This window comes from Poecile atricapillus, chromosome 1, assembly GCF_030490865.1.
Source record: "Poecile atricapillus isolate bPoeAtr1 chromosome 1, bPoeAtr1.hap1, whole genome shotgun sequence".
Lineage (NCBI taxonomy): Eukaryota > Metazoa > Chordata > Aves > Passeriformes > Paridae > Poecile > Poecile atricapillus.
This window is the reverse complement of record NC_081249.1, coordinates 145,853,945-145,869,967: the sequence shown is the minus strand read 5'-3', so window position 1 is coordinate 145,869,967 and position 16,023 is coordinate 145,853,945. Positions and strand designations below refer to the sequence as shown.

The following is a 16,023-nucleotide window of genomic DNA, read 5'->3' as shown; positions in this document are numbered from 1 at the left end:
TTTGGCACAAAAGTGACACATACTTTACATTCAAATAACATACTTTTTCTAATTCTTTCATGCTGGACTCTCCTGAAATCTTCATTGTAGGATACATAAAGAGGAAATTCTAGGTGGGAGAAATTTTGTATAGCTGCTTTCTGCTCAGTTTGAAGAAATTTCACTTGGTAGAGCTACTCACAGAAGGCCAAGCTAGACTTTTGCAGGTAAAGAGAGACTCTCTTTTAGACCTGTATTTAAACATAAGAAGTTAACTACATTTTAGCAACATTCAGGCTAGTCAGGCTGAGAAGAGAAGTCACTAGAGTTAAACCTGACTGTGACAATGGGTTCATGACTTATCTGTGTTGTACAACAAGTCGGGGGCAGATTTAATTTAGTAGGCACTCATCCGCCATGCTGCAACCACAAAACAAAGCTGCCTCTCCCTGTGCATAGAGGCAAGTCACTGAAATGAGTCTTGCTCCAAGGCAGCCCCAAAATGCATCACCACATAATCCCCATTCGCCTCCAAAACACTCAGGTAGCTCATAGAGTCCATCCTTCCAGTCCAGAAGCCATTACAGCCTCTCTTCCTCATCCTGTATGAGGGAGCTGAAACAAACCTTTCATTCTGGGAAATGACTCAGGAAGAGCATGTGAGGAAGCAGAGCAACAAACAACACATAAGGTGGATATAAATCCAGATAAAGTATTATAATCATTAAAGGGTTGCTGCTCCCTGAAGGTTGGCAAAACGAAGAGAGTTAATTAAAAGCAATCTCCACACAGTGCTGAGCCAGCCTGCCCTGATAAATCAGCAGCCAGGACTGCGCTCATAGAGGTCAATGGGGGAAAAAGGTTGGGAGGCAGGGGAGAGCAAGGAGAAGATAAAACATTTAGCTGAGACTACTGACAAAAACAAATCGGATCTGGTGACAGAAAACAGAGAAGGGTTTTCAACATATTTCCCCCACCAAGACTATTTTGTTAGATTTCAACCTCAGGTATGCCTGTTTGCCACCAACATAACACCAGTAACCTGACTGAGTTTCCATTCATTTGCATCAACACAGGAGGAGAGAGAAGCAAGAAGCCTTTGGGGCCCCATCCTGCCTGTGGAGGTATTAACATCTCTTTCATCCACATGCCATTAGATCACTGAAGGGTAACATCCCCAAGGTTAACAGAAACATCACTTTTGGAGAAGTACATCCTAAAAATTAAAGCATCAGTCAGATATGACAAAGCAGTAGAAGTTCCCATCACCAGCCCTCACCCATCACATCTCACATGCCTCTTAATTTGTACTAGCCCAGCCATAAAAGGTACTAATCTCTGAATTAAAATTGTGATCCTGATTTAATCCACATTTCACATCAATAGGTGTATGTTAATGAACTAAAAACTTGGAGGATAAACAAAAACCTACAATCTTCAAAGCAGCTTTTAGTAGTTCAGAAAAAAAGAAAGGCAAAAGCAATTGGGGTAAGCCTGTAGATACACGTGGGTTCATGATATGATTTCTGAGGCTGGAAACTGGGTAGTGATTTTTCTGAGCACTCAGGAGAGCAGCCTCACACATGATGCCCACCAAAGGAGTTTAGCAGTAAAATAGCTTTATGAACCACTGTTTCCATTATTCCTTATTCAAACTGCTCAGGTTTTAAAGTAATCATAAACATAAAATATGTTTATCCCCACCATTGACTAAACACAGTCTTTCAGGAAACAATATTGAGACCAAAATACTCGAACAGTAACAAATCCATGGATAACTTTCTTCAAAACTGTTCTTGAAATGGAAGTAGAATGAAAATATAGACATGACTTTTCCCTCAAAGAAGTAATGCTAAGTTTGTGTCTCCACAGTAAGTTTCTTTTTCACAATGTTCACTGGGTAGTGAATTATCTGGGCTGTAACTCCAGCCATTTTTGGTTTTTTCTCACAACTCTTTGACTAGTCACATTAGGTTGTAAATACACAGGAATACAAGAAACTCCAAAGTTCCTAGAAGCAGACCAAAAACTTCACAGCCCTGTGACACAAAGCACTGAACTGGTGTTATTCTTCCAAAACATTTTCAAGAGGGAATTTTGTTCCAACAGCCATAATCTATCTTCCTGTGGCTCTCATGAAGCCAACTCAAAGCATAAAAGCAACATAAGCACTGTACTTTGCATTTTGGCAGAAGTAGCATGCCCGCATCTGATCAGATCAAATCAGCCCTGCCAGATGATGCGGTAGGGCAGGCTGGAATTAACCAACTCAGGGCATGGCGTTATTTCACTGCTCTGCACATGATTTTCTTTGCACTGTCCAACCTATCTAGGGTTTTGAGAACTAAAAGGCAGGAAGCATTAAACCATGTGTTGGTAGAAAATTTAGCATAGTGTCTTAACAAAGGTTTTGTATCTTGTACCACAAGCAGGAATCTGAGCAAAAAAAAGGGGGAGAAACTGTAAGTTACATGAAGTTCCTTTCTTCAGCATACTAAAATTTTATATATGTTACGGTTGGAATTTTATATTCATTTACGAAAATTATGAGAAAGCAAGTAGAAAGTTATCAGACTAACAGAACTCATGGTTTTGTATGAATGGAGAGATGATCCTCAGGTTGGATCAGTTCTGCCACAACAGACTGTGGCATTAAATATCACTTCCAGCCTTTCTCACCAGAAGAACACTGATGTAGTCAGTGTCCCCATCAACACCTGAGCAGGAGACTCTCTCCCAACTACAGCTCAGCAGAACATGAAATTAATGCATCAGGATTTGGCAAGCACACGCTGCTGATCACAGCCACCTAGTGCGCACTCATCAGTACCCGTCCCTCCCCTGCTCTTGCTGCTCCACTGGCTCCCTGTGAAGCCTCCCCTCAGACAAGGCTGGAGTGCCAGTAAAACCTTCCATGTGGCTGGAATTGTAACTCTGACAGCACCCAGCTCAGGCAGGTAACCTGAAAACTGAGACACATGCTGACATACTCCTGCTATTCCCATAGCAGAGAGGATGGTGGTGTGAGGAGGGTATTTGCCAGCAGCCGTTTAGACACTGCATTATTCTTTTCTGAGACATCTGCTGGGAATCTGTGGTTAAAATATGCTCTGATGGGAAATAAACCATATATAACAATTAAAAAAAAAAAAAGTATCATGCTTTTAATAAGTTAGGCTATTAAAGATAAATAAGGATTTAAAATTTTTGGAATTCAAGCATTCGCTTACAACATTTGTGTCACTCAGTTTGGACAGCAAAAATACACTGTGCAGTTCTTTCTTCTGAAATAAGAAAGAAGACCACTTTCTGCTTCTCATGCACTCATCCAGCATATATGGGTTTGTTCCACAAAATGTAGAGAAATGAAAAAAAAAGAAGCACTTTCATCTAAAAATTTTTGGTTTTATAGAAGAAAAGTATTCTTAAAGTATGATTCCTTTTAGATTGTGTTGATGAGATAAATTTCCTTTTAAGAAACAAACCAGTGCAAAAACTGGGACCTGCACTAAGGAAGTGATTAATGCTCCTCAGTCTCTGCATCCTGGGCAAGATTGCCAGGCAAAGTCAGAAGAGCAGCACAGCCCTAATGAAGCCCTCAGAACAGGCCTCAAGCAACACTGCCTTGGTGTTGCTTGTCTGCACATGGGAGTATGTCACCCCAGACAGGGAAACCTCAGATCAGAGGTTGGTCTCTCCCAGGGAAAAAAACATCAACTCCCGGAACAGATTCATTCCTCTCCTGCAAGTCCTCGGGGATAAACAATACTGGAATGGTTCTTGCTCAAGGCAACATCACATACAGACAACACAGTGATGAGCCCAGAATAAATACCAAGATTGTAAAATTGATCTACTGAGCAAAGAAATTCAGCTCTGACATGAAAGACAAACCAGAGTAAGAAAATTCCGGATTCGGCAAATTGCAGTGTTAAGAAGGTTTATTCACAGCCAGTGGGGGCTTTGGAATGCCTCATTTCAGGACAGAACAGGTACAGCCAACTGTCAAAAGCTGCAGAAGACACATACAAGATGGACAAAGTCTGCTCTTGAGAGCAACCTTCAAATACCACTCTTCCAGTTTTAGGAAAGCAGAGGAGGAAATCAATTTTCATTAGGCTCCACAAAGATGAGCCACACTACCTTCCCCATGACTCAGACTGACAGAGATCCCCACTTTGCTTTGTGTACCTGAGTTCTGGGTAAAGTATTCCCACTAGGACACTGTGAATCCTATCTAATGGGTATCATGCATGCAGCCCATTGGACATGTGCTTACCTTGAAATTATAATGCCCTCCAAAAAAATCATTCATTTGGGTCTCTGTAGCACAACCCAGATAGTTCAATATTGCTTTTATACACCAGAAGTAATAAGTTTTAAAAACTTTTTCTTCAATGGCAATTTTGAGATACAACCTCCATCCATCCATCCATCCACACAACTAGACAGACTGTGAAAGACTGAAAGACCAACAAAACAAAATTACAAAAGCACTGCAACAACTAATCATGCATAAGTGACTGGTGGAATCAGACATAACACTGTAACAAGCAACATGCCATTTATCAGAGCCTCTCATATTCAAAACCAGTGTATCCTCAGGTCTTCTTTACTTGCCCTTTCTGCCTTCAAATGACTTTGGTTTTATGCTTATATTTCCCTCTGTATACACAGTAACATTCATCCCGTTTTCTCTGAAAGCTGCTGCTGAGATATTTGAAAATACTGATTTCATATGGACAACTGTTTTGATTTGAAGTGTGCCACATTAGGGCTCGTTTATGTTTATAAGTAACATCAGAGCCACACTGGAATTGCTGTAGAGATTTTGGTACATGGTTTAATGTGCCAAACAAACCCTGTTCTGTCAAGCAGAAGAAAATTCCCTTTTGCAAGGCCACATTAAACTCACCTCCACATCACTTGTAAACACTGAATTGGCAACCTGTCTGTCTATTTTATTGCTTCCACCTGCTGAAAGCAGCACTGCACATTATACTTTCACTTTAATATTAAAAATCAGCAACCAGATCCTTATGCAACAACATCCACAAAAAAATAAAAAAAAATTTTAAAAAAATTAGTCTTCATCAGCACTTAATCAGGACATAGGGCTGTTCCAGGGATGTGTAATGGGATACAGGACCTTCCAGTTAAGAGTCCCCAGTCTGAGTTCAAGTCAGAGTAATAACTAATGAAATATTGCCATACAAGACCCCAAGACCCACACTGGTCTCTTGCCAATGTGAAACAGGGATGTGAACACAGCCCGCTTCTTCACAGGTGTCTTATGACACAGAATCACAAGGAAAGTCATTTGGCAGCCCAAAGGTTGGAGTTGGCTGTCAGGGCAATTTTATCTGAGAAGATACGGCAATTGAAAACCCAACTGCTGCTGTGTGTTTGCAGTGGGAATGCAGAGGCAGAACAGGCCTGGTAGATCAGCTCTAGCACTGTGCACACAAATCTGTGATGATCTGTTCCCCAAACACCTGGTAGAGAATAAGCATCCCCAAGCACATCAAAGTTATCCAACAATGCAGTCAGCAGGGAAGTGAGCTAACCTAGCAACTGAGCCTGAGTTAGCTTCTTTCGTCCCAAAGGCTGTCCTGAGCAAAAGGGAGAGTACCAGCACTGCTAAACTACTGGGAGGCAACAGCCCTCTGGTGAGTGTTCAGGCAGAACACTACAGGGTGTGGGGCATGCCGAAGTGGCAACAACCTAACCCATGTTCCACTTAGTGTGTTTAATTGACAACCTGGAATAAAAGTCGTTGGTTGGAGTAAAGACAGAGAAGGGGTGGGAGGAAACCAGCTCTGCTTCTAGACAAGACTGTGTAAATTACAAGGTCTTAATTACATTAAGTGCATTATGGTACCATATGCACATCACTAATAAGGCAGAGATGGAGGAAATGGGACTAAATGCTAAAACTGGAAGTTGAACACCTGCATTGTAGACTTCATCTTTTAGAGAGATTCTGAACCACTTTGTCCTAGTTTAGCCATCCATAAAACAAAGGCAATAATCCTTTCTTCACAGGGGTATTGAGAGGTTTAATTAATTAATGTTTACAAAGTCCATTGAGATTTCTGACTGACATTTGAAGTAATTCAGAATACTTTTAAAATGCATTTGTTTCTTCTACTGTCCCACTCAAATGTCTTCATATTAAAATATCCGAAGGAGAAGAAGATGGAAACAAAAAATATGGAGATACATACACAAAATATGGAGATACATAGTGGGGGGGGAAAAACCAACAACAACAAATTCAGCACTTCAAATCCATTTCTGTCCCATCAAAGCTGTCAGAATGCTGCTGTTTCTACAGATGAAGAAGCATGTGCTTGTCCAAACACCTGCCAACTTTACCTTGCAGATCTTTTAAACTTAGATCTGATATTTTTGTCTGTAGCACCTTGTTGATAAACAAGAAGCTGATAAATGGCAGAAATAACAGGCAGTCATGTCAGGTTGACTGGTTCACCAGAGGAAGTGAAGGGTAGAAGAGCAAAGCAATGAAAGCACAAAAGAGAACCAGAAAGTGATAAGAGAGTGCTGGATAGAGAAAGAGGCAAGTTGAGTAGGGAGAAACCAATCATTAATAAGGGACTCCACACACTGAGCTATTCTATGAAATGCATTCCCACAGATGCTCAGGTACTGGAATACATTATTCAGAGAGACTAGTCTAGCATGAACAAGGCCCCATGTGTGTCCAAGTGCCAGAGACAAACTGAATATTGGACACTCTTAAACGCACAAGCACACACAAGGAGCTGCTTGATACCTGAGCCCAGATTTGTCAGTCCCTACATTGTCCCCCATTTCGGAGCAAAACCTTTGTGTGGCCGGTTTCTGTAGGGGGCGTTTGTGGGTTCTGAGATACAATCAAAAGGCAGACAGAGGAAATGCAAATGTCATTCAGCTCCCGTTCATTGTCAGGAAGGACACATGAGGATAAAACACTGTGCACTGCATCCCTCCCCTATTATGTGTCCTATTGCTTTTGTCCTAATTTATCCCATGCATAATTTATTCACATGTGTATTGTTTCCCGATCAGCAACTTTAAAGAATAAGTAAAAATTATAAAATGTTTTATTAAACAAGTTGTCAACAAAATTACAGATGGTGTCAGACAGCCAGTACCAATTCTGCTTCCTCCACATAGCGTTAGTACTTTAAAAGGCACACAGAGAAAAGCGAACCCAGCACTTGATGTCTATTGTTTCCTCCTCTCACACCCCCCAGGGGCGAGGGGAGGAGAAGGGAGCTAATTATAAATGGCCTCATCCTGTCCTCCGCGACTTTAGCAGCAGCGGGATCGGGCCCCGATTCATTTCGGCACGAGCAGCCCTTCGGCAGGATCCGCCGCGGCTGCCGGGAGCCCCGCGAAGTGCGAGGCGAGGCGGCAAGGTCCCGTCCGCCGGCGGGGCGGGGGCCGGGGCCGCCAGCCGTGCTCCCGTGGCCGTGGCGGCTCCCGGGAGCTCCCCGCCTCCCACCCGCCGTCCCCAGAGGCCACCGAGCCCGGGCTTCCCCGCTGGCGGCAGCAGCCGCGAAGGGCGCACGGAGCCGCGGCGCTCCGTGCCCAGGTGCCGAGCCGGGCGGTGCGGCCCCGGGGTGCGCTGCCGCCGCCCGGGCAGCGCCGGGGGCCGGGAGGGGCACGGGGAGAAATCGCTGTCGCCTGCACAGGCGTCAAACCTGCCGTCGAACGGGGGGGGCACGCTGCCTCTGCCGCGCCGCTTTCAGAGCGCGTTCAGTCCCTCGCCACCCACCCAGGAGGATACTCGGACTTCTCTGATCAACCCCCTGCAACCGCGCTCCCCTGTCCCCGCGGATTTCTATATCCCAGAAGGCGAGTAAATGAAAGCAAAGGATTTTCTGCCAGGACGGAGCGGGAGAGCTGATAAACATGTCAGCACCCCTTCCCAGCTCGAGGCTTTTCTTTCCCTCCGGATCGCAGAGAGACAGCGGCAGAAATCCCTGGAAAACCCTTCAAGTGTTTTTCCAACTCCAGCCGGACAGACTCGAGTCGGGGGGAAAAAAAAAAAGAAGAAAAAAAAAGAAAAAGAAAAAAAAAGAAACACAAACAACCTCGCAGCCCTAATTTCATCTCACAAAACTCAAAGATATAAAAACACCCACTCAGCGCAGCCAGAAAGTGCAAGCGAAGCGTCACCGCCAGGTACTCTGCTTCCCTGCTTTACTAGCAAGAGCGCTGCCCCCGTTAGCAGGGAAGTCGTTTGAAAAAGGTTAAGACAGCTCCGCTCCCCACATACGGTGCCAAATCCCACTCTCCCTAATGCCTTCGGGGATTAGCGGCGTGCGCTGCAGACCACAAGGAAAATAAAGGACGCGATCCAGAAGACGACAACCGGCTCCCGCGGTGCCCCTCAGAAATCAGCTTTATTTCCAGACCGGGAACCCCGGAATACCTCCGCAGCAGAAGTACCTGCCCCCTCCCTCTCTCAAGCTGGGGTCAGAGCCCGTCCGTGCAGCCCTCGGCGGTTTGTGCCCGCTCTCAAGATGGAAACACAATCAACTCTCTTTGCCACTTTGAAAAGCGAAAGCCTGTCATATGCAAAACAGATCCCAGGACTTCCTGCCCAAAATCAGCGACCGGCAGTCCCGAGTCATTCATTTCACCCAAGTCTGCTTCCCTGCCTCTCCTCCTCGCTCCCTCCCCTGCGCGCCCGCCGCGGCGCACCGGCAGAGCCCCCGCTGCCCAGCTTTCCGACCGCCCGGCCGGGAAGCGAGGGGGGCTTGCTTCGTCAAGACATCCCAACTCCCCAGAGATTTGCGGAGGCAACTGGGAGCCGCGGTGGGAGCGCGGAGGCACGGCGCCCCGAGCGCCCCCGCGGGCCGGTCCGTGCCCCGCCGAGCGCGGTGGCGGGGCCAGCCGGCCGGGGCAGCGGGGCAGGACTGTCAAGTGCGTGCACCCCCGCGGGACGCGGCCGCCGCCGACCCCGCGCTGAGCCCCGGCAGCGCCGGGCAGGCTCCCCGCCGCCGCCCGCCGGCCCGCCGCCCCCCGCCCCGCGCCCGGGCGCCAATTAACCCAACAATTTTTTCCTCGTTAATTTCGGCGCGAGCCGCGGGGATGTGTTGCACAAAAAAACGAGCGAGTCGCTGGGGCAGAAAGGAGGGCGGGAGGAGGGACCCGCCGGGAGGCTGCCGGCACCCAGCTCCGGCTGGCAGCCGGCGCCGGAAAGGCGCCTTTTTTCATATTTAAACCACGCGGAATATGTACATTTTTGATTCCTACTTACGCTTTCAGGGGGTTGTGAATGACAGTCGCCATTTTGCTACAATGTAACAGAATATTGTGTCTCGGAGTTCTAAAGGTTCGCTGAAGGGAAGCGGCCAGCCAATGGCAGCGCGGCATACCGGCCCGCCGGCCAATGGCGCGGCGGGGGCGGGGCCGGGGCGCTGCTAGTTATTAGGGGAGCTGTCAAAGCCCAGAGGTCACTCCCTCTCCCTGGAACTGGCGGCGAGCAGGTCTTAAAGGGGCAGCGCCGCCGCCGGGGCCGCCGCCGCGCCGGGGGGCACCCCGCGCTCCCGCCGCGCTTCCCCGCCGCGCTCCGGGCCCGGCTCCGACGCTCCGCGCCGGGAGAGGGGAAGCCGGGCTCGCTCCTCGTCCCCTCGCACCGCCGCCGCCGCCCCCCTGTTTCCCAGGCGGCGTGCCCCGCGGAGAAACGAGCCCGCGCCGCCCGCTCTCGCTCCGCACGCTGCCCGGCAGCGTCCCTGCCGCGCCGCTTCCCTTTCTGCAGGGCAGCGCGCCCCGCCAGGTCTCCGTGAGCCGCCGGTTCTGGCAGCGGCTTCAGGGCAGCGCCGCTCCCCCTCCCCCCGGAATTTCCCTCTCCCTGTCAGTCATCCCGGCCCGCAGCCCCTGCGCCCTTACATAACGCGCGGCGGCCGGACCGCCCGGCCGGCCCCACACAGCCCCGCTCCTCTCTCCCACACAGCAACTTCTGGCGCGCCGGGAGCCGGGCCCCCGTCCCCGTCCCCGTCCGGCACGGCGAGCCGCGGGGGGAAGAGCCCTGAGCCGCGTTTCACCGGACACGCAGCTCCCTGCGATGAGACAGGAGCCGGAGACTGGACCCCGGAGCGCGGCAGGGAGCAGGCAGAACCCATTCCTGGGGAGGCAGAGAACTCCAGGAAGCCTGGGTTTACCTGCAACTAATTAAAGGAGCTTGCGAATGAATTATGGAGCATGACCCAAGTGATTTAAGTGGTGTCAATCCTGATCTCGCTCTCAGAAGTAAACTCACTGAAGTTCACGAAACCGCTCCAGTGTAAATTAGATGCCAAGAGCAGAATCAAACAAAGAAGTTTTCTCCTTTTCTGATAGTAATGTCAGCTTTGTCATCTCCTCCTTTTCTCCCACTCCCAAAGGTCTCATCTCCCTTCAGGCATCCTCTATCCCTCTAAAAATCACAAGCAAGCACCACCAAAACCAAGTCTGCATCCCCATTCTTTGCATCTATACATTCAGAATAAACTCAACTAAAGACAATTGAAACACACTACTGTCAAAGCATAAAAGTGAGGAAGCTAGAAAAACGATTTCATTCACAACTTAATGAATAAAAGATTGGAAGTTGTGATGTTTGTGAGATGTTAACAGCAGTAGAAATAGCAATCTTCCTCGGCTGAACTTGAAAAAATAAAGACTACCAAAATCTCTCTTGCTCAACTATTTTACAAAATAAAACTTCCCAATACTGGGGCAAAAGAGAAAAGGAAGAGGAGTGGAGAACAGAAAGAATATAATTGTTACTCACAGTGAGGACAGGTACACAAGCGTAATGCAGCGGTTTTCCGTTCATTAAGGATTCATCAGAAGTTTGCAAGAAGTTAAAATTTAAGGTCTAGGGTCCCTCTTTCCAAAACATTGCCTATTCCAGCTACTAGGTCAACTAGGTACTGTGCCAGGCGTATATCCCTGGAGAGAAGCATCTCTTCCATCAAAGCAATCTAAGCCATTTGGTTACAGGCACTGCTTAGGAGAAATAAGCTTTCTTTCAGCTGGAGAGTTGCCAAGATGCTGAGATCTATCCCAAAACAATTCTGGGAAGTAATCTTTAAGAACGTTTCCATTATCATATTACATTATATTATTTAATATCGTAGCGGTCCAGGTGACATTGAATGCAACTTCAGACCCTCCTGCTCACTGCTCTCACTGCTCACAGGAAAAGCTAACCACAAACTGCCAACTTGTCATAAGCACACAGTTGATGTGTGTGCTGCAAAGAAACAAATGGCACAGCATGCACCTGAACTGGAGACCACGGACTAGCAAGCTGCACCCCATCTCACTACTATGAGGATTTCTGGTTTGACTTTTCTTGTTGCTGTGATATTCGCTTAATGGCAAACACTTGAGTACTTACTGTAGGATGGGCAATATTCACTTGAGGGATAATAATGATTTTGGCTTCACACATAAGAAAAAAATAGCCTAGGATTGTATCACACTGCAGAACAGGAGACAGATTTCTGTTACTAAGAGAAGGTACCAAAATCCAGTCAAGCTCTAGAAAGCCCTGAGATTTTCTAATGCAAACTGGTGACATTTTCAGATAATTAAGAAACCATGTTTGAGGTCATTTTTAGGAGTTTAATGAGTCCCTCTGGTCCTGTTTTGTTGGATATATAGGCCCATTCCTGCTCTGCAGGCGAAGAGCTCTTGGAGCAGCTTGGCAGGGAGTGTATTGCAAAAATGGGATGAAGCCACACATGCTTCCCTGGCTGCTCCTGTTATTCAGATGCTGGGCCTTTATCAGCTACTAGCAAAAGCAACAAACAGTGAGAACAGGCACAGATGACCTTGGATTGTTGATAGCCCTTTTCCCAGGCAGACCCCACGTTCCTGGCTAGGAGAACCAGTCAACAGCACTGCCTTGCTCAGAGGAATCTCCAGGATGCCCAAGGACAAAGCTGCCATATCAGAGCAGTGCGAAGTCTCACCCTCTGTAACAAAGACATCAGGCTTTGCTCATTTGTCCACATAATTTTCCTGCAGCGTTTTTCATGTACAATCCCACAACAGCCAGATTACCATTTTAGCTGAAAGAAAAGGCACAGAGCACAGAGTGGCATTTTGCTTGTAATGAGCTACAGAACTTGTTTACATGTCTACTATTTGCAAGCATGGGAAACATCACAAACCTATATTAATAAAAATTTCACACCACACCATAGTTACCTCCTATGTTTTCACATATACACCAGTCCCTCATTGGCAGATCATTTATGACCTAAATTTTAGATTGATCTTCCTTCTGATTTTTGTGTATAGTAAGACACGAATCAGTAATGTTACTATTGTTTTATATCCTGAAGGAGCAACAAAGCTGAAACACACTCGGTTACATATAGACCAAATCACAACTGCAGGACATTTACATTTGTACTTAATTACTGTTAATTTTATTCACACTCACCTGAAACATAGTAAGGAGGCTGCAAGACAATATAAATAATTTAAAAGTATAAGGCATATAGGTGGGCATATTCTTAACAAGAGCTTGCCAAATGTTTGGGCAGCCAACACATAAATTTTGAAAAAGGAAGGTAAGTTTTGACATAAATCTATTGGAGTAACATCTATAGTATTAACACAAGGCCTAAGCATGCTGCATCTATGGAGTAAGAGTGAGCAGGGCTTTAGAAGAGATCCCACCACCTCACCTCCAGCCCCTCATAAAGAACTGCAGCTTGTCTCTACCCAAGTAGAAGAAACACAGTGTCATATCTTCTCAGTGTATTGGGAAGTGTCATGTCTCATGGAACACAGTGCTGCTCTCCTGATCCACCTCTGTTTCAAACATTTACTATTTACATAAGACAAGTGCATTTTTTGTAAGGTCTCAGTGATATTCCTGTAGACCCTGAAAAGCCTTATTTTAGCTGACAATATTCCAGACTGTGAAATAATTTTTACCTTGTATTTATTATGTTCTGCTTTCCATTTTATCTTGTTAAGTTTCAATGCAGAGTTGCTGTTTTCTGGAGGGAGGGAAAGTTAGGTTTTTATTATACATTCCTCAACACTTGTGAATTGGAAAGTGAAACGAACTAGACACCGATATTAGAAGCCACAAATCTAATTTTGCTGTGGAGGAAAACATAAAAAAACACAGCTGAAAAAGAAGTGGCTCCTAGTAGATTAACAACTGTTTAATATTCTCAGATATTTCCAGTGATTTACAATTTTCTTTTATCCATATATATGAATATTCGAAGTATCAGATTCAAATAGGTCTAAATAAGACCGTGTGCTGTAATGTAGCTTGTTACAGCAAAACAGGGCCCCACATGCACAGATATCCTGCAAGAGATTTGAAGTCTTAACCCCTTTTTATTTATTAAAGCTGTGCAGGCATCTCTCATACACTGTTTCTTGTCAGCCCTCCTCCTCCCTTTCTTTGATCTTTACCAATAGTTGCTTAGCTGAAAGAGGAGGAAAAGATATCAGAGTGTCAGTGTTACAGACTCAACACCAGCCTTCTACAGACACATCACCAAAAAAAATTTACCTAGTCAGCATAACAAAGATAACTATGGAGATACACAGTGTAAAAATTGGCGCCAAAAATTTATTCTTCACAATTTTGGGAATTGTATTCATGAAAGGGACCTCAAATTTTTAGGGTTTTTTTTGGTGGGGGGAGGGTTGTTGGTTTTTTTTAAGCAGAATTTCTCCTCTATAACTATAGCAACAATTCTTGGATGTCTTTAGTCTATCTTGATTTCAAGCCTGATTCTGTTACCCAGTGTTCTTTATTGTATGCATCATCCAGTTTTCTATCAAGTACACCTGAATTACTTATATGCTGATGTCTGGACTCAAGCCCTTCACTTTTTTAACAGGATGTTCTGATAAAACAAATACATTTTAACACTAAAAAGGAGTCTCTACTAGTAAGAGGTACATGGAGGCATCAATCTGAAGCTTTCAAAAATTTGGGGAGACAGAAGTTGTGTAAGTTCCCGGAGTCTGGTTCAAGTCTGTCCCCAGTTTAACAAACTGCTGAAAATCTATTTACTGTGGCTGCTGGAAGATTCTGTGTCATGCGCTGTTTTTAAATTTTCCCAACAATAATAGAAAATAATGTTATGAACAAGCTGCTTCAAAAGAAGAGTACAGGTCTTTCTGGTAGCCACTGCAAAACCACAGTAATAGTAGGAAAAGGAATCTAATAAAGCAGACACATCCTCTGAAGAACACACATTTAGTAACTATGGTTGCCCTCTCCTTGAGTCATTGGTAAGATTTAGATGGGACAAAACTGAGTTCCCATCAGGAAGCACATGATAGAAAGCACACAAGAGAAACTTGTCAAAGTTTATTATGAAACTCCAACAGAGACACAGATCTGTCTGCCTTATTTCTTGAGTAACTTGCTGGGGAAAAAAAGCAAAAAGGAAAAATAATAAAGGAAAAGAAAAGAATAAATTAAAAATTAAGGAATAAAGAAAAGGTGAACCCTTTGGGCGTCCTTTTCACTTTTTCCTGCATTAAAGGTAGGAAAAAATGTTTTTACATTACATCCATCAATAGGATACAGAGGTGGTACCTTAATCTGAAATAATGCTGTCTCCATATTCTTATTCCTAGTGCAAGGATGAAAGTGAGTTTCTAAGGTGACTAAAACCTTGGGAGGAGCAGGTGGTATAATTTAAGGAACAATTAATGGATGATCTGACTGCCCTAGAAAAGTTCCTCATTGCTACTATGAATGGAGTTCAGGGATACTGTCTGCCTATGGCTTTAACCACCTTTAAACAAAAACTTCAAATGTGGTCCCAAAGGTGGCACAACATGACTTCCTCTTGCCCATGATGAAAAAAATGGAATGTAATACCTTACTAATCAATCTTATTTCTAATAAGCCCAGAGCACGCAATATAATTATGATTCTAAGACAGGTTTAACATTTGGAGTGAGCATAATGAATAGCACTCTACCTGAGAAAATTAACAGCTGAGAAAAACAAACTGCCACACTCATCCAAAGAAAGTGCTAACTTTGAATCTGCTTTTGATTTGAACTGCTTCACCTTTCTTTCCTTACTGATGACACCACCTCAAAGAAAAGAATGAGTATTTTGCTGTAACTATCTGCTTACTCCACTATGGCGATATTTTTTTTAATAAAGTAGTCAGAAGTGAGCTGTCCAGACACAGCTTAAATGTAATGACTGCAATTGTTTTCTTTCAGTATTCAAGCTTTCTTGTTTACAGAGTGAATTTTGGTCTTTGGAACAAACACTGTCACGAGTAGGCTGCTTTTGTAGCACGTGCAGGAGTTATACAGCTAACAACAAAACCAGTCTTTTTAACTACATGGAAAATTGGATTCAGCATGAAAATATCTCACTGCTAACAGTTTTTTTTAGTTCAATACTATTTGTGGAATGCTTTTAATTTCAAGGGGTTTTAAAAATAATTTTAATGACACCTTCAATGGTTTCACCCCCTCTTCCATATAAATAAAAAAAATTAACGTATTTAATTTTTTTTTCTTTCCTTGTATTTTGTTCAATTATTTAAAAAAAAAAAAAATCTCTAACTTAAAATATTTTCCACTTTGTAAAAATTTAAAGTAAGAAAAATAATATCTGGTGGGGTGGTTGCACTGGAAAAACATCCACATAAACTGCCGTTTAGAATTAGTGAGGGATAAGAAGGCACTATCTCATTTTATTGCATTGATTGGCCAAACACCAGAGGAAAATAGTAGTAAGGGAGAAATAAGACTATTTTAGCTATGTGTTAAATCCTGCTAAAGAGAAAGAGCTTCAAAGTGTCACAAAATTGTTCTTCCACTCCCCATCCAGCTTTATCTTGGTAGGGGGAAGAAACAACAAAAAGTTGTGGATAGACCTACCTAAAATACCAGTTTAGGTCAACTTTAAAAGTTGATGACTGCAAATTTCAGTGAACAAATGCAGTACTGGTATAACATAAAGTGATCCTGGAAACCCATCAGAGACAGTTATTGCAGTCAACATCACAATGAAAACAGCCC

At 44.6% G+C, this 16,023-nt stretch overlaps 1 protein-coding gene across 10 annotated transcripts in view; it reads right to left on the bottom strand.

Annotated features, from left to right (window-relative positions):
• The window catches only part of DPF3 (double PHD fingers 3), a 186,463-nt gene extending 177,149 nt beyond the window's left edge, over positions 1 to 9,314 (bottom strand). For all 10 annotated transcript variants that reach the window (XR_009280056.1, XR_009280075.1, XR_009280071.1 and 7 more), the window contains exon 1: positions 9,254 to 9,314. Coding sequence is in view for 6 of the 10 variants with exons in the window: in XM_058860146.1 (XP_058716129.1) it covers positions 9,254 to 9,285 (32 nt within the window). In the remaining 4 variants the exon portion in view is untranslated. The remainder of the gene's footprint in view (positions 1 to 9,253) is intronic.
• Between the last annotated feature and the right edge of the window lie 6,709 nt (positions 9,315 to 16,023).